The sequence below is a fragment of the Melozone crissalis genome, unplaced genomic scaffold (assembly GCF_028551555.1).
Source record: "Melozone crissalis strain CALT ecotype California unplaced genomic scaffold, PUWL_Pcris_2 ptg000086l_1, whole genome shotgun sequence".
In the NCBI taxonomy this organism is placed as follows: Eukaryota; Metazoa; Chordata; class Aves; order Passeriformes; family Passerellidae; genus Melozone; species Melozone crissalis.
This window is the reverse complement of record NW_026535863.1, coordinates 1,495,159-1,516,837: the sequence shown is the minus strand read 5'-3', so window position 1 is coordinate 1,516,837 and position 21,679 is coordinate 1,495,159. Positions and strand designations below refer to the sequence as shown.

The 21,679-nt window shown below is 52.5% G+C and overlaps 1 protein-coding gene across 1 annotated transcript in view; it reads left to right on the top strand.

Moving 5' to 3' along the window:
* LOC128946778 (receptor-type tyrosine-protein phosphatase V-like) overlaps positions 1-20,396 on the top strand; it is a 48,495-nt gene extending 28,099 nt beyond the window's left edge. The window contains exons 22-39 of the mRNA XM_054290745.1: positions 347-473; positions 1,408-1,455; positions 1,845-1,938; positions 4,237-4,327; positions 4,861-4,937; positions 5,735-5,869; positions 6,320-6,442; positions 8,008-8,168; positions 9,147-9,282; positions 9,716-9,795; positions 10,460-10,547; positions 10,984-11,074; positions 11,708-11,784; positions 13,898-14,032; positions 14,512-14,634; positions 15,436-15,593; positions 16,540-16,675; positions 19,821-20,396. Of these exons, the coding sequence (XP_054146720.1) occupies positions 347-473; positions 1,408-1,455; positions 1,845-1,938; positions 4,237-4,327; positions 4,861-4,937; positions 5,735-5,869; positions 6,320-6,442; positions 8,008-8,168; positions 9,147-9,282; positions 9,716-9,795; positions 10,460-10,547; positions 10,984-11,074; positions 11,708-11,784; positions 13,898-14,032; positions 14,512-14,634; positions 15,436-15,593; positions 16,540-16,675; positions 19,821-19,880 (1,940 nt within the window). The 3' untranslated portion in view covers positions 19,881-20,396. The remainder of the gene's footprint in view (positions 1-346; positions 474-1,407; positions 1,456-1,844; positions 1,939-4,236; positions 4,328-4,860; positions 4,938-5,734; positions 5,870-6,319; positions 6,443-8,007; positions 8,169-9,146; positions 9,283-9,715; positions 9,796-10,459; positions 10,548-10,983; positions 11,075-11,707; positions 11,785-13,897; positions 14,033-14,511; positions 14,635-15,435; positions 15,594-16,539; positions 16,676-19,820) is intronic.
* Positions 20,397-21,679: the final 1,283 nt, after the last annotated feature.

Genomic DNA, 21,679 nt, shown 5'->3' with positions numbered 1-21,679 from the left:
CATCTTCCCCACCTGGCTGTGCAGGTTAGAGGTAAAGAGCAGCCAGAGGGAGCTCATAGGCTATGGCAAATATAATAAATAGAATAAATGCAGCCATATATCATAAAATTATAAAATTGTTTGGGTTGGAAGGGACTTAAAGCTCATATTGTTCCACTCCCTGCCATGGCAGGTACACCTTCCACTATCCCAGGGTGCTCCAAGCCTTGTCCATCCTGGCCTTGGACACTTCCAAGGATGAGGCAGCCACAGCATCTCTGGAAATCTGTTCCAGGCTCTCACAACCCTCATCATAAAAAACATTTTTACTGATTCTTCTCTCTGTACTCTCTCCTTTCAATTCCAGCTGCTGGATCCAGTGCAGACACAGCTCCACTCTCAATGCCAATAATTGCTGGAATCGTTGTGGGGTTTCTTCTGACACTTGCAGCTGTTTTTGCTTTGGTTTACTGGAAACAGCTCAAAGCAAGGAGGTGAGCATGAGCCATATCTTACTGGTTAATACCCAGCCTTGAGTGCCAAGCCTGGAGGAGAGCAGGGAGAGTGTAAAAAGAGACTTGGACAAACTAGCACGTGGGCTGGTTGAATTGTGCCTGGAAAACTCAGAAGCCAAAGGAAGATGGGAGAGAGGAGATGCCCATGTGCAGTTAGGTCACAAAACCCTACAGTGTGCCTGCCAGTGGTACCCAATATCTCATGGCATCAATCTCTGCACTGCAGGCAAAGCAACAGCTCCTGTGTGTAGCCACAGCTCTTCACAGAGAGCAGCAGGCACAAGTTATTAAGGATTTCTCTCTGAGAAAGATAGTTGAGAAGCTCAAAGAAGAGGAGAAAACTATTCTTATCTTTATTTACTGGTTTTGTTGTTTTGCACATGTGGAATGTGTTATAGAGATTAGTTACTAAAGTGATTTGTTAGTTAGACACTAGTGAAAGTTATTTTAATTCCTTGACTAATTAAATCTATGTGTGTCATGACTGGAGATAGTCACAGGTTTTTCTTTAGTATTTCTTTATTAAATTATTCTTTATTTCAATTCATGTTGCAAGTTGTAGGATAGATCATGATATGAACAGTGCAATGGGGAAGAAGGTAAGGGAGTAGAAGTCTATTTTTAGGCTGATGGGGATTTTGAAGTTTATAATGAATTTTCATTCTCAGAAGGAGGTGAGGTTTTCTGTTCCAGAGTGGTTGTAGATTGCTACTGGGATTAGGCTGATCAAGAAGGAGGTTTTGACTGTATTTGTAGTTGTGTTGGAGGTAAAATTCTTTAGTATAATATCTCTTTAATATGTAATTCAGTATAGTATTAGTGTAATATAGAATAGCTTAATAAAGCAATTATTCAGCTTTCTAAGTCACAGAGTCAGAGCACATTATCCCCTAACCCTGTGCTTTGATTCCAGAACCAAGAAGAGCAGCCCACCCCAGGAGATGGTGACCTACAGCCTGAGGTGGGTGCTGGAGTCTGCCCTCTGTATGGCCCCACTGCAGCTCCCACTGGCCTTTACCTATTTCCTTTTTCAAGCTTTGACTCAGGAAAAGTCCAGCTGTCTCCTCCCCTCAGTTATGTTATAAATCAGCCTTTCCCAAGGTCAGTATTTACTGCCCAGCTCCGCTCCAAGTCCATGCATTGTCCACACCTCCCCTATGAGTTCCTGCAGCAGGAGAATATTCTCATCACCCTGAAATCCCTCCAGTATTTAAACTGTTGGACCTTCCCTGGGCAGTGAGGTGGCTGTGAACCCTCCCTGTGTGCCTCCAGGTGTCCCAGCAGGGCTGTCCCAGTGGCCCCTGAGGCTGCCCAGGCCTCCCAGTAACTAAGGCAAGTTTTCTTCTGCAGGAACGTCCACCGGCCAGTCCCCCTGCAGAACTTCAAGCAGTACTATGAGATGAAGACAGCAAATGCTAACCATGCTTTTTTCCAGGAGTTTGAGGTGAGATGAGACCCTCCATGTGCTGGTGTTTGTGGGTCCCTGTTGCCATGATATTTTCTGAAAAGTCCCTTTGCCAAGATTTTTCTCCTGAGAAGCTGAGAAGCCTCAGAGGAAAAGAAAAACAATAATTATCTGCTGCTGTGGAATGCAACGGGTGCAGCTTTGATTAGTCAGTGGTGATTGTTTCTAATTAATGGCCAATCACAGTCAGCTGGCTCGGACTCTCTGAGAGTCACAACCTTTTGTTATCATTCTTTTCTGTTCCTTGCAAGCCTTCTGATGAAATTCTTTCTTCTATTCTTTTAGTATAGTTTTAATGTATCATTTTCATATAATATAATGTAATGTAATATATGATATGATATGATATATAATATAATATAATATAATATAATATAATATAATATAATATATATCATAAAATAATAAATCAGCCTTCTGAAACATAGAGTCAAGATTCTCATCTCTTCTATCATCCTGGGACCCCTGTGAACACCACCACAGGTCCCTAGGATGAGGTGAGAGATGAGAATGTGACTCCCAAGTTCTCAGAAGGCTGAATATTTATTATATTATATTATATTATATTATATTATATTATATTATACTGTTGGGGAAGATGAAACAGGAAAGCCTTATAAATATGATTGCTTGGCAAAAGATTTTGAGAATATGGAAACTATAAGCAAGATTGAAATGAAAGCAAGCTTTGAGATACCTCAGGTACTGAACAACTGGAAAACAATGGTGTGGCCAGCTGAAGGTAATCCCCTTTTGATGGAACAACACCCTCTGCTTGCAGACAGGCCCAAGGGTCAGAGCAGACCCTACAGCTTGGCAGAAGGGGCCCAAAGAGGAGTTTTTAGGGTTTAAAATGTAACACAGTCTGGTGATGTAATGATTCTTATAGGCTGTGTGTAAATGCTGTAGGATTTGTATCTTGTACTAGATTGGTTAGTGAGAATTAGAATATTCAGCACAGAAGATGATTTATGGTATTGTAATGAGAGCCTTCCTCTCTTACTCTCTTATCCTCACTTTTACTCTCTCATCCTCTTTACCATGCTCTTGCTTTCTCTCTCTCTTTATCACTCTCTTCTCTCAGTCCTGCTCCAGCTGTGGCTGGCAGCTCCCAGCAGGGCCCTGCACCCAGGCCCTTTGCAATAACCCACAGGTTCCAAGCCCTGCCTGCAGAGATCTCTGCTCTCCATCCATGCTGACCATCCTACCCCCGGTGCTCCTACAATATACTAAAACTATACTAAAGAAAGGAGACATCAGAAGGCTCACAAAGAATGAATAATAAAATCTCGTGTCAGACTTAGAGTCCAACACAGCTGGACTGTGATTGGCCATTAATTAAAAACAATTCACATGCTGGGTAAACAATTCTCCAAATCACATTCCAGAGGAGCAAAACATGGAAAAGCTGAAGCTTCCCAAGAGAAGAAATCCTGGCAATGGAATTTTTCAGAAAATATGTCAGTGACACCTCCTAGAGATGACATTTGGTTTCTGCACTTGGTGGCTCATGCTGTTGGATGTCCAACATGGAGTGCTCCTCTCCAGGGCTGGTCACCCATCTCTGGCAATCCAGCCAGCCTGAGGAGCAGCCTTGGAGGCCAAAGATTGGATGGACCAAGTGTCAAGCAGTTCCTTTGCTCAAAACCTGGTTTGTTCAAGTTCTGGTCAAAGCACATGTGGTGTGAGGTGAACCAGCACAGAGCAGAGAGGTGACTGGAGGTGAAAGGGAGAGGGGAGGTGATGAGAACCACCCTGACAGTGGTAGAAGGGAAGGTCAAGGAGCACTCTCAGACCCAGGGTCAGGCTGTGAGCTTCACCTCAGGCTGCCTTCTCTGGCTCCCACTGCCAACACCTGCAGCCTCTGGACTGTTCTGCTGCAGCATCTTCGAATTCCCATCAGCAATTTTAAACCCTCCCCAGATCACCCTTTCCTGGCTTCTTGAGTGAGGACAGGGGCAGAAGCAGATGCAGCACAAGATATTTCTGTTTGCTCAGAGCAAACAGAAAATCCTCTGAGCTTTGTGGTAGATTTCCAAGGCTTTTTCCCCCAGAATTTGTTCTTGGGCTTTTCTTTTAAATATGAACAATGCTGTTGGAAAAGGCAGTGGGAAAAGCCACCGTGGCTCAGAGTGCCCAGGCCATGTGAGGGAGGAGAGGAGCAGCTCTCTGTGGGAGGAGAATCCTCTTCACCCTCCAGACAGGCCGTGAGCAGGGAGTTGAGCTGACCAGCTCTCCAGAGGAACATCTGTGCTTCTCTTTTCCCCTGTCCTACAGGAGCTGAAGGAAGTTGGGAAGGAGCAGTCCAAGGTGGAGGCTGAGCTGCCAGAAAATGTCTCCAAGAACAGATACCCCCATGTGTTACCCTGTAAGTGCTGAATGCTCCTTCTCCCCCAGCCTCCAGGTGGGAGCTCACAGGGCAGGCTCGCCTTGCATCCCTGCCAGGGAGCTCACAGGGCACTGTTCAAGGACAGGCTCGCCTTGCATCCCTGCCAGGGCCAGTGCCTGGCTCCTTTCCTGGCAGCAGCAGGACTCTTGGAATGGGCTCAGTTTCCATTTTCCTGCTGGAGACTCAAGGGTTAGTGGTTGAGGCAGGGCTGAGCCACCATCCTGCCCAGCCCAGGATGGTCCCACCAGGTTACCAGAGGGGGTCCATGAGCTTCACTGGTGGCCCTCACGACCCCAGCTCTGTTTGCCAGTGCCCTGCTAGCCCAGCCCAGGCAGTGCCCACCTCTGTGGGGAGAAGGTGCCTGGCAGAGCACAGAGCCTCCCTGCAGGAGCTGCTGAGCCTTCTCCCACTGGGTTACCCACTCCCATGTCCTGGTGGGGGGCTCACCCAGCCCCATTTCCTGGGGATGGGTCCCTGGGGCTCACCTGTGTGGGGTGTGGGGTCTCTTTCAGATGATCACTCTCGGGTCAAGCTGAGCCAGCTGGGGCAGGATCCTCACTCAGATTACATCAATGCCAACTTCATGCCAGTGAGTGCCCACTTGCCTTCCCCACTGAGATGTGGCCCCAGGGCTCCATCACAGAAACTCTGCCCGGGTTTCTGTGTTCTGTGAGGGCTGGTGGGCATGAGATGTGCTGGTGAACAGCTGGGCACAGCTGGCACAGGCCAGCAAGAGGCTGAGGGGAGGGTGGAGAGGGGTGGTTGCCCTGTAGCAGGCACTGATGGAGCCTGTGAGATGGCAAATGCTGTGAGTGTGGGAAGTCTCTCTGCTTTCTTCTCATCTATCCTCTTCCATCACCTCCCAGCTTACTGCCCTGTCTCTCTGCCTGCTCTTTTCCCCTCTGGTCTGTGCAGCTGATTTGAACAAGCCTGGAGCTGTGCCTTCCTGCCCCCTGTGTGAGGTGTTCCCAGGTAACAGGCAGGGCACACTGCATGCAGGGGCATTGTGTGCATCTGGGGCATGGTGTGTCCAAGGGCAAAGACACCCTGAGACCTTGCATGCTCGCCCTGCCCTCAGCAGGGAAGGGGAAGCACAGGCAGACCCAGATCTGTCTTTCTCTGGTTAGGCTGAATGAGGAACTGCTTGGAGGGAAATGCTGTGGGTCACTTTATTCCAAATATGTAGAAAGTGTGGCTGGGCAGCTCATGCTTCCTGTGAAATCAGCTGAGATCAGCTGCCTGGGGACTGTGCCCACGTGGGCTGAGGGCAGCAGGAATTTCTCCTTCTGCCACAACAACAGAGCAGGCACTGACTGGTGCCAGGGCAGGACCCACCTGCCTTGGCAACCTGCTAACTCACCTTGCTCTTGTCTGCCTCTTGCTCAGGGCTACACATCCCAGCAAGAGTTCATTGCCACCCAGGGGCCCCTGAAGAAAACCATAGAGGATTTCTGGAGGCTGGTGTGGGAGCAGAATGTCTGCAACATCATCATGCTGACCGTGTGCATGGAGAATGGGAGGGTAGGTCCCTGCCAGCCCCAGCCCTGCCCTGGTGGTGGGAGCTGAGCCCAGGCTGAGGCTGTGCCCTCCACAAACCCTGCTCTGATATGGCTCCAGGATGGGCACAGCCCACACAGCTTTGGGGGAAGACAGGCTGATCTGTGCAGCTTGGGGTGGGAGCCCAGCTAGGACCATGCCCATCACCCTCAGGTATTTCTGCATAATCTGACATTGCCATGTCCTCTGGGTGAGCCACCTCACATGGACTGGATGAGACCCACACAGGTCCTTTTTCCTGGAGGAGGCTGAGATCCAAATGAAGGGGCTGTGAGGCAGAGCTGTGCAAAGCTCCCAGTGGGAAGGGGAAACAGCCCTGCCTGCTCCCCAAGACCTGTCCTGGCTCCCCTACAGCTGCTGCAGATGCTCCCTGGAGCCAGATCTGCTCCCTCACTGTGCCCTGTCCTGCTCCAGGTGCTGTGTGACCATTACTGGCCATCAGAGTCTGCCCCAGTGTCCTATGGGCAGGTGAGGGTGCACCTGCTGATGCAGAGCAGCTCTGAGGAGTGGGCAGTGCGGGAGTTCAAGCTGTGGCACGTGAGTGCAGACTCCAGGGGCTCTGGGCAGGGGGTTGGGGTGGGCACTGGCATTCCTCCTCCCCTTTCCCTGCCATTTCTGGGGCTCAGAGAAGACCCCAAGCCCTGAGGAGCACTGAGGGTGACACAGGGGTGTCCAGCATGTGTCATGCTGCTCTCCACCCCTGCTCTCTGGTTTCCATGTCCCTGCCCCAGGACAGCCTGTGGTGGTTTCCAGGTCATGTTCCCTGTGGTGCTTTCCAGGCCATGTTCCCTGTGCTTTCCAGGCCATGTTCCCTGTGGTGGTTTCCAGGCCATGTTCCCTGTGGTGCTTTCCAGGCCATGTTCTCTGTGCTTTCCAGGCCATGTTCCCTGTGCTTTCCAGGCCATGTTCCCTATGGTGGTTTCCATGCCATGTTCCCTGTGGTTTCCATGCCATGTTCTCTGTGGTTTCCAGGACATGTTCCCAAAGGCAGATGTGCTCCCTCCCTCCCTCCTGGTTGAAAGACACAGAAATGGAGGTGATTCATTCTGTCTTGGCCTGAAAAAAAAAAAATTACTTTTCTTGCCAATATTTTGGCACCTCCTAGTGACTAATACAGAAAGGAGTGACATAGGGCCTGAGGATGTCAAACAGATATGGTGAAAATGAAAAGCTCTAGTAGCTAGCCTGCAGTAGTCTGCCACAGCAATTAGGAGAGTAGAAAAAGAAGAGATTGATTCCACTTCAAAATGTTCAGTCAGTTAAATGCTGGGAGAAGGTCTGAAAGTGGGAGAAACAATTACCAACACTTACCCTGCTGCAGGGGCTGTGGGGAGCATGGAGGAGCAGAATGGAACAGATGTTTCATTTGATCTCTCAATCTTGCAAACACAAAACTGCATTTCTGCTTAAAGAAACAGATTCTGACGTGTAATTGGATGTAACAACATTGACATGTTGTTCTCCTCCATGGCTGCAGTGAGTAGGTTGGGAAGATGTGGGTTTAAATTACACAAAGGAAGGTTTAGATTGGGCATTAGAAAGGCTTCCTGATGGTAAGAATACTTAATATTTAATCAGATGAGTTAGGAAGATGATGAGATAATAGAATAAGAGTAATAGAATAAGATTATTCTATTACTTGAGGTGTTTAGGAAAGGTTTGGGAAGCAATGCCAGAAAAATGCAGCTATACATGTAAACATGTTCTACAGAATTGATTTATAGCTGACAGAACTCAGTTCTCAGTGCTGTTTTTCTAAGATAGAAAATCTTTCTCAAATACCAAGTTTAGTTCCCATTTAGAGGCGAATCTCTCATGTTCTTACCAAAAGGGTTCTTTAACCCAAGTTCAGAACCTGCCCTCCTGCTGCTCTCACACTCCATGAGGTGAGGCAGGGATTCAACATCAGAGATGTTTCCCGGGAACAGAGTTTGGAAAACACTGGAGTTGTGCAGAGTTTCTGATAAAACCCTGGATCCAGCAGGCAGTGCAGACCTGATGTGGCTGTTCCTGCAGCTGAGCCAGGTGTCCCCAAGTGCCCAGGTGCTGTCAGGGCTGTGAGGCTGCCCTGGGGCTGCACACCCACCAGCATTCCCCTGCAGGAGGCTCTGGGGGCAGAGCGCTTCGTGTCCCACCTGCACTACACAGCGTGGCCTGACCACGGCATCCCCGAGTCCACCACGTCCATCATGGCCTTCAGGGAGCTGGTCCAGGAGCACATCCAGAGCACCAAGGATGCAGGGCCCACCCTGGTGCACTGCAGGTGAGGCTCTGCCCCATGGGATTGGGGGGATGATGGGAGAGGGCAGGGGGATGAAGGATGCACAATCTGTGAGTGAGGAGAGACACAGCTGCTCTCTGGAGTCTCCTGCTCAGTGTTGAGGAGTGCAGACCTACACACCCAGGGTGTGGGGCAGTGCCAGGACCCAGGACATTCCTCTGGCTGCCCTGGAAGACTCGAGACCCTGGCAAGGGGCTCAGAGACCTTGGCACGGAGTCAAAGACACCTGTGCCTTCGATGTAGTCCATGGAAACAATTACCGACTTTGTGTGAAGATTTACAAGCCACAAGAGTTTGAGTAAAATGATAGTTAATTTGCCACAGGGTGAAAAAGTAGAATTCTGGGGTTTCTTCTTCTCCTTCTTCTTCTTCTCCTTCTTCTTCTTCTCCTTCTTCTTCTTCGTCTTCGTCATCTTCTTTGTCATCGTCGTCTCCTCCTTCGTCTTCGTCTTCTTCTTCTTCTTCCTTCTTCCTCCCCATCTTCTCCTGGTGACACTTTTGGATTGGTTTAGAGTAGAGACAGACTGTCTAACATAGGTGATAGGTATTGGAAAATTATTGTAAATAAAGTACATGTTGTTTGTAGTATTAAAAGTTAACACCACCCCAAGGGCAGGGACTGTGCCACAACCCGACCTGCTGGACAGATCTCAGCAGGTCAGAGAAAGAATGGAATAGATAAGAGAAAATAAACCCTGAAAAGCAGAGCTGAGGAATCTCGATTTCTTTGGTCACAGGGCTGGGAAAAAAAGACTTTCTGATACCTGGGGGTCATCTCAGCCACAGAAACCCCACAGGGCACGGGGAGGTGGTAGAACCAGCCCAGGGCAGGCTGTGGGTGCTCCTCAGCCCCATGCCCTGCCTGGGTGCCCAGGGAGCACTTTGGGAGCGTGTCCAGCAGCAGGATGGAGCCTGGGCTGTGTGTCAGGCCTGTTTAACCCTTTGTGTCCCTGCCCTCAGTGCAGGCGTGGGCCGCACGGGCACCTTCATCGCCCTGGACCGGCTGCTGCAGCAGATGAGGCAGGAGAAGGTGGTGGACATCTTTGGTGTGGTGTACTCCCTGAGGATGAACCGGTACCTGATGATTCAGACACTGGTGAGATCTCTGCCCCCTCTCTCCCCTGGCCCCTCACTCCATCCCATTGCAGTTCTGGATGAGCTGGGCAGGCAGCCCCAGCACCCCCAGGCTGCTCCTCAGCTGTCACTGCCATCCAAACAGCAGCTCAGCTGGAGTGGAAATTGCTGGGGGAGGCTTCAGCTGCTTCATGCCCTGCTAGACCCACAACAGCAACATCCAGAGTCTCAGAGACCTCCCAGGAGGCTCAGAAACACCCTGGAGCACTGAGGAGCAGGGTCAGGCCCTTTGCAGGCAGCTCTTAACTCACACCACGTTGTTGGTGTGTGGTGCTCCCCAGGCTGTGTCCTGGGGGTGGGACAAGGTGTCAGCACTGCCCTCAGGAGAGGGACCAGAGCCCCCTCTGCTGCTGTCCCTGCAGTGTCATGCTCTGTGTTCTGCCTTTGCCTTCCAGTCCCAGTACATCTTCCTGCACAGCTGCATTCTGGACAAGATCCTGGAGGAGCCTCTCCTGGATTTATCAGGGACACAGAGGTGAGGCCTGGCTGTGCTTTGCCACTCTGTCCTGGACAGAAGGACAGGAAGCCCAGCAGCCATCCCAGCTGCTGCTGGGGGTGGTTGTTCTGCAGCACAGCACAAAGTGCAGTCTCTCCTGGGTACCCCAACACCAGAGATGTGCAGAGCTGTCCTGGGGAAGGCATTTCCCTCAGCCTCTGGCTTCCCAGCCCACAGACATGCCCTGGAGATCTGTAAAACTGGAGAGGCTGATGGCAGCTGGGTGACCTTGGGACGTGCTCCTAATGGAGGCCAGGAGGATGGAGCAGGGTCAGCTGGGCATGGCTTTGACACCTATCTCATTGTCTTGGGGCTACATCTGGAGATCATACACCTGTATTTGTGGTCAGATTGTCTCCTCCCTCATGCAGAACAGGGTGTCCTTGTCCTTGCTGCCTCTTGGGAATGAGCCCTGGGCTGTGTCACCCCTGAGACCTGCCCTGTCTAGGCGACAGCAGGTTGTCACAGGCTGGGCTGTGTCACCCCTGTCTAGGGGACAGTAGTTTGTCACAGGCAGGGCTGGCAGCCTGGGACACCCCTGGCATTTGGGGAGTGAGGGTCTGCTCAAGCTCTGCCACCTGCTGCAGGCACAGCCTGGCTGCTGCTCAGTGACCTCAGCCTTGTGCCCTGGCTCTCTCCCCAGGTCCTGCCCCATCCCTCTGAAGAGCTTTGCCCAGCACTGTGCCCAGAAGGCAGCCAAGTCCCACATGGGCTTCCTGAGGGAGTATGAGGTGAGAGCTGGCCTGAGGTGCAGGGGGTGCTGCCATGGCTGTGTGTGCTGAGGGGACCTGGGGGGAGTGACTGAATCTGCTGGGGCTGGGGGACACCCTGGAAGTGCCTCCTGAGTGGGTCCCATATGGCCCCAGTTCCCTGGGTGTCCTGGCAGTGTCCCCTCTCCATGGCATTGCAGCTCCCTCCTGCATTCTGCACTGCTCAGGGTCTGTCCACCACCCCCTCCCTCCCTCCCAGGTCCTGCCTGGACAGCAGCATCCCCCTCCTGACAGCCTGGCACTGCCCTGGCAGCCCTGCAGAGCTGCTCTCGTGGCTCTGCTGCTCAGGCCTGTGCTGCCATGACCCCTGTGCTGAGCCCAGGTGTCCTCAGGAGGCCCTGGTTCCTCCTGTCCTGACCCTTCCCTCACTGCCTCCTCCTCTCCCTCACCCTGGCAGGCTCTCCTGGAGATTGTCAAGGAAGAAGCCAGCTCTGCATCTCCATCTTCAGGCAGCCAGCAGGCACGGCCCTCCTCCAGCATCCTGCCCTGTGAGTTCTGGGACACCTTGCATCCTCTTCCCTCCTGCTCCTTTTCCTCCTGTATGGAGCCATCCTGGACCAGAGCCAGAAGTCCAGAGTATAAGAAAGTATTTTGAGGCTTTGGTGACTCCCCCAGAAGGTTACCAAGGTGTTTGGGATGGAGCACGTGGTGCTTGGGACTGGGATAGGAAAGGGGAGAGAAGGAAAAACCTGGAGAAGGAAAAGGGGAGATCTGGCTGCTGTTTTCAGCTACTTGTGGGAAGGCACAGGGAATTCATGGAGTCTGCTCAGAGGTGTGCCATGGAGGGACAAGAGACAAAGGAGTGGTTTGGGAGGGTAATCCAAGTCAGCAGAAGGAATAGTGAATTTCCATGCAGATGTCAAACACTGGATCAGAGGCCCAGAGAGCTCATAGGCTCTCCATCCTTGGAGAGAGGCAGATCTCCACTGCCTCAGACACTGAGCAGGGATAGAGACCTGGCCTTTGGGAGCCAGCAAACTGGAGTTGAGCACTGCAGGAGGGAGGGCCTTTGCCCAGAAATGGTGAAGGAAGGATTGGGTTTGTGTGGCAGTCAGTCTGCAAAACCTGTCTGAGCTCAGGAGTGCCTGAAATCCCTCCAGCTGCTGCTGCTCTCTTTGCAGATGATCGCTCCAGGGTGAAGTTCTCCCTGCTGGAGCAGGGCCCTCTCTCAGGACTGCTGCAGGTCTGGCGTGTCCCGGTGAGTCCCACCCTGTAAGAGCTGAAATGAGGGATGTGGGACTCCAGGCTGCTCTCCAAAATGCAGTTTATTCCATCCAAGATGTCACGACAGTCCAGGGTCATGGGTGACAGAGCTGTGCCCACAGCTGTCAGCTCCAGCTGCAGGCAGGCCTGGAGACCCCTTGGTTTTGGTTACAATGCATTATAGACTTTTCTTTTGGTTACAATGCATTCTATACTTTTCTTTTGGATACATTGCATTATTTACTTATCTTTTGGTTACAATGCATTCCATACTTTTTTTTGCTGAGCATCTTAACACAGTAGAACCAATCTATCCCTTAACTTTTATCTACAGCGTATCATAACTACTATAATTACCATATTCATGTTACTATTCTCCAATCACTAAAAGTTAGTACATTACAGTTTAAGCTAGAAGCTGGTTTTCAGTTTTCTTGCAGTGGAAAATTCTGAGACCTTTTTTCTACTTGCCACATTTGCTGCCTTGTTTGCCTGTGCTATCTTTCTGCTTGGTAAAAACATCTTCTTGTTTGGGGTGCGTTTATCCTTTGCTTTAAGCCATAAAAACCCCTTCTAACTAACACACCCTTTTCCTTCTTAGTTATCCAGTAGGACTGGCTCAGCAATTCTTTTCTTCTGTATCAAAACTTGCTTTCATCTCTATTCCTTCATCAGACTCTACAGTTAAAAATCTTTCTGCTGAGCACACATATCTGTGAGACTTTCTTGTCAAACTTTCATCCTTCCCAACCTCACCCCCAGCAGCAGCACCCACCCTGTGCCTGTCCCCATCCTGGCTGTGCTCCTGCTCTGCTCCACTGCTCCCTGTCACTGTGGTCTGGGGGATTCACATTCTCTGAACCTGAGAGAAGCAGTGAGAGAAGCCGAGAAAGGAATGATCAAAACAATTGTTGTCTCATTGGCTGCTCCTGTGTTGTGCCACAGTAGAATGCAATATGGAGCTGTCTTGGTTTGGAAAGCCGGATGTTGCTAAGGAAGGCAGGGGCCTCCCCTGAAATGGAGAAAATTAACCCCACCCCTTCCAAATTGCTATAAATTTTAAATTAAGGGGCTCTCAGGCAACAAAAATTATGGGAGTAGGAATAACAGTTCTTTAATAGGGAAGAAAAATAAAAGGATAAAATAAACAATGCAGTAAAGTAAACCAACACTGCCAGAGTCAGAACCCAACCTGACACCCTGTGGGTCAGGCTGTTGGCAGCAGTCCCATTGGAATTGTGGCTCAGCCCTCCTGCAGGGTCAGGGCTGCTTCTGCTGGAGCAGGGATCCTGGAGAAAGGTGCAGTCTCTGCCTCTGAAGATGCAGTGGAAGAAGAGGCAGCTGCTGTTCCTCTGGGCAATCCCGTGGAGAAGCTGTGCTGGTGTTCCAGAATCTCCAGATTCTATCCGGGTAGGAATGCTTGGCTCCTCCCTCTGGGCTCACATCTCCCAATGGGATGCTGTAGTTCTTATCAGCCATGCAGGGACATTCAATAGCTGTTATCAGCAGATGTCCCCTCCTGAGGGAGGTGTGATTGTGATCACTCAGAGAGAGATAAGGAAAACTGCCCACTTGACAAAAGACAACTGCCATACAGATGGTAACAGAAAACATCTTGCATTGCAACCTGGAACAGGAGGTTGCTCACCCACAGTGATGGTGCTTTGTTTCCTTGGCCTTTCAGGGCAAAGCACGTGTGCAGGCTGTCAGTCAGACAGTCATGGGATTCTGGGCAGTGGAGTTGAGTTGGGAGCTTGTGCAGATTCAGTTTAGATGTAATGTAATATTGTGTAATAGAGTATAGAATAATATAGTATAATAAATTAATTCATTAGCCTTCTGATACCGATAAAGTCAGATACATCATTCCTCCCAGATGCCAGGCAAAAATATCACCAGCAGTAGCCCTGTGTGGAGAAGAGGGGACTGCAGGGACTGAGGACATCCCTTCCCTCCCCTGCCCACTTTGGGCTGCCCTCTCCTGCCTCCCTTGCTGCTTTCCCTTCTCTCCTTGCCTCCTGACCTGCTGAGCTCTCTGCTCTCCCTGACCATTCCTGCAGCCACCTGGGCCAGCAGAGCAGGACAGTGACATTCCCATTCCCACCCAGGGCTGCAGCTCCAGCAGGGACTACCTGGCTGTCCATGGCCCTGACAAGCTGACCATGGAGGACTTCTGGACCCTGGTGTGGGAGCAGGATGTTCACACAATGCTCACACTTCTGCCATGGCAGGAGAAGGGGGAGGTAAGGCACTGTGCCCACCTGTGCCAGGGCAGGAGAAGGGGGGGTAAGGCACTGTGCCCTCCTGTGCCATGGCAGGAGAAGGGGGGGTAAGGCACTGTGCCCTCCTGTGCCAGGGCAGAGGGGGGATCTGTTCAGGGGAGCTGGAACCAGCAGAGCCCTCAACTCTTCACTGAGTCCTTGGTGCAGACCCAGCTTAGCTAAAGCTGGACTTTTCATGTGTCCAGGTGTTCCCACAGCTGGTCATGGGAGACAGGTTCTGTTCTGGCTGGGCAGATTCCAGCTCAGAGCTCTGAGCAGACCTGCCAGGCAGCTCTGGGTTCCCACAGGAGAACCTGCTGGTGTTGCTGGAGCTCCCTCAGGTTTTAGTGGGGGATGAACTGACATGGAGAGGTGCTGGGAGTGCACCAGACCCCTGAGAGGGTGGCTGGTATGACAGACAATGCCCACCAACAAAAAGCCAAATTTCTGGTTGCACACAGGTCCCAGGTGAGGAGTGCTGGCCCCTGGAAGGAGACTCTCTCTGCACAAGGACCCTGACCATCCAGTGTGACACAGAGAAGCTTGTCTCAGGATGGAGATGCACCCAGCTCAAACTGAAACACGTGTGTGTCCATGGGGCTGTGCTGGCTCCCACAGCCTGGCTGGGGATGGGGCTGAAGGGTCTGTGGGGCTTCTCCAGAGCCAGCAGTGCAGGAGTGAGTCTGGATTGCAGCATCCAGAACTGAGTGGACACAGGAGATAGATGGGTGTGATCCTGTTCACAGGGGTCTGAGGATGAGGGAAGAGATGAGGATCTGATTCCATGTTTCAGAAGGCTTGATTTATTATTTTATGATATATATTACATTAAAACTATACTAAAAGAATAGAAGAAAAGGTTTCATCGGAAGGCTGGCTAAGCTAAGAATAGAAAAGAATGATAACAAAGGTTTGTGGCTCGGCTCTCTGAGCCAGCTGACTTTGATTGGCCATTAATTACAAACATCCAACATGGGCCAATCACAGATGCATCTGTTGCATTCCACAGCAGCAGATAATCATTGCTTACATTTTGTTCCTGAGGCTTCTCAGCTTCTCAGGAGGAAAATCCTAAGGAAAGGATTTTCCATAAAAAGATGTCTGTGACAGATGGGAGAAGCCCTGGGGGCTGATAGGTCTGTCTGAGCCTTCTGAAGTTCCCAGTTCCCTCTCCAGGAGCAATCCAGGGTGCTGTGGGGAAGGAGAGCAGGTTGCCAGAGTGGGTGGTGGGCAGTGCCCCAGCAGAGATGCCTGTTCACCTTTCCAGGGGCTGGCAGAAAGCTCAGGGAAGCCTCAGAGAGCCCAAGGATGGGAGAGCTGGGGCTCCTCTGCATCCACACTCCCCATCCCTCCCCAACACCACATCAGCTCTTTGTGTCTCACAGGAGAAGAAGGCCAAGGAGAGGCAGGTGCAGAGGTTCCTGTACACGCTCTGGAGCAGCAAGAAGCAGCCTGATGTGCAGAGCCTGGTGGAGCTGCTGGGGGCTGTCAGGAGGGGCAGTACACCCCGCAGGAGAGGGGGCCCTGTCCTGCTGCACTGCAGGTACCAGGGCTGCACCTGCACCAGGGCCAGCACAGGGCTTGGCATGCCAGAATCTGGCTGGGCTTGAACACACAGGGGTCTGATAAGGAGGGCAGGAGCCTTCCTTGAAATGGAAAATGGAAAATGTAAACCCCTTAATTTCCAAATTATTATAATTTGGAAATTAAGGAGTTCTTGGTTAAAGATATGGGAATAGGAATAACAGTTCTTTAATAGGAAAATTAAAAATACAAATGCAATAGTACAAAAAGGAAGACCATTGCCAGAGTCAGAACAGGAGCTGACCCCCTGTGGAAACACAGGGTCTGCTAAGGAGGGCAGAAGCCTCCCCTGAAATGGAAAATGCAAACCCTCTCCCTCTGAATTATTGTAATCTGGAAATTAAAACGTTCCCAGGCAAAGATATGGAAGCAGGAATAACAGTTCTTTACTAGGAAAATTAAAATACAAATGCAACAGTAGAAACAAAAAAAAATCACACTAGCCAGAGTCAGAGCATGCCCTGTCCCCCTGTGTGCCAGGGTGGTGTCCCAGCCCCATCCCATGGGGGCTCAGCCCTCCTGCAGTGCCAGCCGTGGCTCTGCTGCAGCAGGGATCCTGCACAAGGGGGGAGTTTTCCTCTGCAGCTCCAGGGCTGCTGCAGATGGGCCATGCCCTGGGTCCATGGGAGCCAGTGGAAGTTCTGAGCCTGGGAGGTCACAGGGCCCTGCCAGGGGCTGGGAGAACACAGGGCAAACAGGGCAGGGCTGGGGAGCATGGGTGGAGCGGGCATTGCCAGGCTGAGGGGCCCAGGCCATCCCTGGGTGGCTGCAGAGTGCTGGGAGCAGCCCTGATGCCCACAGAGACAGCTCAGGGTCCCTCAGTGCCCACATGGCTCCTTGTGCCCTCCCCAGAGGGGCTCAGCTCAGCCTGGCCTGGCACCACTGACCCCCCCTTGTCCCTGCAGTGGTGACATGAGCCAGATGGGCACCCTGATCTCCCTGGACTGCCTGTTGCACCAGATGAAGGCTGAGAGAACCGTGGACATCTACGGTGTGAGCCTCCAGCTGGCCAGGAGCTGCTGCCTCCTGACCCCCACTCTGGTAGGTGGGGAGGGCAGGGGAGGGTGGGCAGGGTGCAGCAGAGTCCTGTGCTCCCCTTCCTGGGGCTGGCAGCATCCTGGGTGCTCCCTGTCCAGCCTCAGCAGGGATTTCCTTCTGCTCCTTCCCCCCCCTGAGGCTCTGCCAGCCACCAAGGGCTGAGGGCACTGACTTTGCCCAGGCAGAGTTTTCCCTCTCCTGGGTTCTGAGTTGAGATCAGTTAAATTGCATGTGAACTTACAGTAAATAAAGCACTCTTCCCATTGTGCTCGAGGGAGAGTGAAGCACTGGTGTCACCCTACACAGCCTGCCTGCTCCCCCTGGCTCCTGGGCATGGCTGTCAGCCTGGGCACCCAAACCTGCTGGGTGTCCCCTTGGCCAGCACCTTTCCTACTGCCTCCTCCATGGCCAGCATCTTCCCTGCTGCATTCCCCAGACCCAAAACCTGCTGGGTGTCCCCTTAGCCAGCACCTTCCCTGCTGGGTGTCCCCATGGCCACAACCTTTCCTTCTGCATCCCCCAGAACCTGCTCAGTGTCCCCAAGGCCAGCACCTTCCCTGCTGGGTGTCCCCGTGGCCAGAACCTTTCCTTCTCCATCCCCCAGCCCCTGAACCTGCTGGGTTTCCCCAAGGCCAGCATCTTCCCTGCTGGGTGTCCCCATGGCCAGCACCTTCCCTGCTGCATACCCCAGCCCCAGAGCTGCTGTCACAGCTGGGGCTGCCTGCCAGGGGGACAGTGGGACACAGTGGCACGTTGCAGGTGCCCTGTGGGCTGTGGCACTGTCTGATAGAGCCATTCCATGCCAGCCCAGCCCTGGTGGCTGCTTGTGGTGGCCCCAGTGCCTCTGGACATGCTCCAGTGGCTGCAGCTGCTGAGTGAGCTGATGCACAGCCCTGGAAACACTCCCCACAGGGCACAGCAGAGCTGGGCAAGGTCTCTCCGAGGCTTCCCAGCTGCACAGCCTCCTTCAAGAAGCTAATTACATTCTTAATTAATGTGAACCATGTGCATGGTGGGAGCCAGAGCAGGGCCAGGCGTCCCCTGCCCCTCTCCAGAGCCGCTTTGTGCTCCTGCCGTGCCCGGCCCTGCAGGGACACAATTCCCTGTAAGAGCTGAAATGAGGGATGTGGGACTCCAGGCTGCTCTCCAAAATGCAGTTTATTCCATCCAAGAGGTTACAGCAGTCCAGGGTCATGGGTGACAGAGCTGTGCCCACAGCTGTCAGCTCCAGCTGCAGGCAGGCCTGGAGACCCTTTGGTTTTGGTTACAATGCATTATAGACATTTCTTTTGGTTACAAATGCATTATAGACTTTTCTTTTGGTTACAATGCATTATTTACTTTTCTTTGCTGAGCATCTTAATAAAGTAGAACCAATCTATACCTTAACTATTATCTACAGCCTATCATAACTACTATAATTACCATATTCATGTTACTGTTCTCCAATCACTAAAAGTTAGCACATTACAGTTTAAGCTAGAAGCTGGTTTTAAGTTTTCTTGCAGTGGGAAATTCTGAGACCTTTTTTCTTCTTGCAACTTTGCTGCCTTGTTTGCCTCTGCTCTCTTTCTGCTTGGTAAAAGCATCTTCTTGTTTGAGGAGGGTTTATCCTTTGCTCTAAGCCATAGAAACCCCTTCTAACTAACACACCCTTTGCCTCCTTGGTTATCCAGTGAGACTGGCTCAGCAATTCTTTTCTTCTGTATCAAAACTTGCTTCCATCTCTATCCCTTCATCAGACTCTACATTCAAAAATCTTTCTGCTAAGCCAAGCACACATATCTGTGAGACTTTCTTGTCAAACTTTCATCCTTCCCAACAATTCCCCATCAAGGCACAGCAAGGGCCCATCCTGGCTGCTGTCTTGCTGAAGGGGAGCAGCAGAGGAGCAGCAGGGCTGCCCTGCAGCCTCTCCACCCCTCTGGGCCCTGCCAGCACCCCTTGGTGTCTGGGGGGTTGTTGGCTGCTGCTGTGCTGGAGGCATCGGATTATGGGGGGAAGATGAACCTTTGATGGATGTTCAGGGATAACTGTCAGATATTAATCCCCAGCAGCCCCAGCAGTGTGGTGCATGTCCCAGGGGATGTGCTCTTGCATGTGGCAGTGTCTGAGTGTGCCTGGGCTGTCCCTGCCCGTTTCACAATCTGTGACTCCCTGTGTGACCCTGAGCCTCAGCCATTGTGTGCTCACCCATCATGAGGCCGAGCCCCCAGCACAGGGAGGAGGCTCCTCGTGACTTGTGGCTCAGCCAGGGCATTAATGAGCTCTGGGAATGCTCTGGGGCCCCTCTGCAGCCCTAATCCCCCTGGCCAGGCACGTGATGCCAGCCCACACCATGTGCTGCCTGCCCTTGCCTCCAGCTCTGTGCCCTGAGCACAACCCCATTACATCCTCGCTTCTTGCCTCCTCACATCTTCCCTCCTCAGCCCTGGGTTTGTGGCCTGGTGTCATTTTGGGGCAGCCTGGTGTTTGGGCAGAACCTCATGTCAAACATGGGGACTCAGAGCTCACACTGGGACGTGATGGATCAGTTTGGTGATACTAAAAAGGGACAAACAATGCAGCTGGGCTAAACCCACTCAGATCCTTCTGTACCTCTGTGAGTCTGCAGGCATCTGCTCTGCTCTGCTGTCAGCTCCTGACTCCACAAGCTCCCACACCAAGGGAAACTCCAGGTCCAGAGATCTTCCCCATTTTCCCTTGGTGCAGTCCCAGTGTACAGAGTCAGGAGCTGACAGCAGAGCAGGGCAGATGCTGCTCCAGGGCTCTTCCCTCCTGGCCCCAGTCACTACCAGACCCCAATGATGCCCTGCACATCCCTGAAGTTGCTCTTTGCTCTTGTTTCAGATGCAAACACCACAGCACATGCAAAAGCCACTGGGGCCCTTGGAGGGGAAGCCAAATGAAATTGTTCCTCTCCAGCTTGGATGGGATGTTCCTCTCAGTCCCATCACAGGGGATGAGGAAGGGGAAACAAGCAGGGTGTAACAGGCTTGGGTGGCTGTGGTGACACAGAACCACCATGGACTGCTGGGGAGAGCAAATCCTGCTCTGGTACCACACACTGCTCCTTAACTGGGATTTTTTAAAGCAAGCTGCAAGTTTAATGTCAGAAAGCTGACTCTGACCTCTCTCTCTCTTGCAGGACCAGTACATCTTCCTGCACAGCTGCATCCAGGACATCCTGGCTCAGAACCAGCCCTGACACCCCCTGGCCCTTCTGGCACCTTCTGCCTGCTCCTGTACAGAACTGGGGGCACCGTGGCACCCCTGGCACAGAGGAGGAGCAGTGCCCTCCCTGCCCGGGCAGTGTCCCCAGCGTGGTGCCAGCTGTGACTCCCGGATGCACGGACAGTGTCCTGGGACACACGGACAGTGTCCTGCCACACCCCACTGCACACACAGTGAGGGACTGGGCAGGATCCTCTCCTCTTCTGGAGCTCCCCTGAGATTTCTGGTGCCTGGAGGGCTCTGTGCCCGCTCAGTGCTCACTGTGGGGCTCTGTGGTGCCCCTGAGCCCAGCACCAGTGTGGGGCACCGTGGGCTGCAGTGCCCCTGGGCTCTGCTGTGGGCACAGCCCTGGGGGAGCTGTGTGGTCTCAGCTGGAATGGTCTTAGGTACAAACAATAAAGAGCCCTAGGAAAGTGTCTGCTTGTCAGGGGGATTTGGCTTTTGGGGGCTCCAGCACAGCAGCTGTTCCCAAAAGAGCAGCTGTGTCCCCAGCCATGGGTCACAGCAGTGTCCCTTGGGCACTCCAGAGGCTGCAGTCCATGGCTCAGCAGCTTCTGCTCACTCTCTCTGCTCCTTCCCCTGAGGCAACACTTGTGCAGGGAATGTCCAGCCCAGCCAGGCACATTTCCAAGACTCAGAGCTGTGAACCTGCCCAAGCATCAGGGCAGAGCCCCCTGGTTCAGCCTCAGCAGTGCTGCTGCTCTAGGCTGTCCATGCAGGGACGTGGCTGCTCTGCAAGCAGGGCTGGCCATGCACAAGCTGAAATCACAGGAAACAACTCAGTTCACTGAGCTGCAGGTGCAGGACTGAAAGAAGAGTTTAAAAAAAAAGAAGATGGTTTCACAAACAAGTTCCTCACATAGAAAAATCTGTACTGGGACCCTGTGTGCCCTTCTGCTCCCCTTCAGGCAGGGTGGTGACACAACACAACAGGGTGGGGCTGTGGTGCAGCCTCAAAGCAGTGACCCTGCTCCAATGTGGCCCAAAATCCTGCCCATTGTTCCATGTCCTGCCTTGGGGTGGGGTGAGGAGCTATAACAGGTTTGATAAGGGGCTTCCAAGAGCTGTCATGAGCAGCAGAGCCCCAGGTGGGTGACTGAGCTGGCCACTCCTCCTAACGCCCCTGTGAGCCCACTAGGAGCTTCTCCTTCTTCCAGAACAAGGATCTGCACCCCAGGGTGGGACACCCAGGGCACCTCAGCATCACCATGCCAGCCCTGGGTGAGGCTCTTCTGCAGCTGGGAATCCTTTTCCCTCTCCTAAATCAGGTTTCCTCCTGCTCCCACCACAGGGACACAGGACAAATTCTGTGTCACCCTTGCACACAGGACACCTGGGTCACCCCTGCACACAGGACACAGTGAGCTTCTACTCTAAACCAATCTAAAATTTGCACACAGGACAAATTCTGTGTCACCAGTGCACACGGGACACCTTCTGTGTCACCCTGCACACAGGACTTTGAGGTCTCTGAGCCCCCTGGGCAGGGGCTGGAGCCCTCCAGGGCAGCCAGAGGGATTTCCTGGGTTCTGACAGGTTTGACTTTGCAGCTGGCTTGATGACACATCCAATGTCCCCTGGGGTGTCCTCCCGTGGTGGCACAGACACACAGGGCAGGTGCTGCTGCTGCTGCAGAGCCCAATGCCCCTGATCCTGGCTGTGGAAGCAAACATTTCCCTCCTGTGCCCCTCATCCTGCAGCCCCAGTGTGCTTTAGGACTCCCTGGTTACATCAAAGCCACAAAGCCATCAGGCTCCCTGTGAGCCGGGCTCC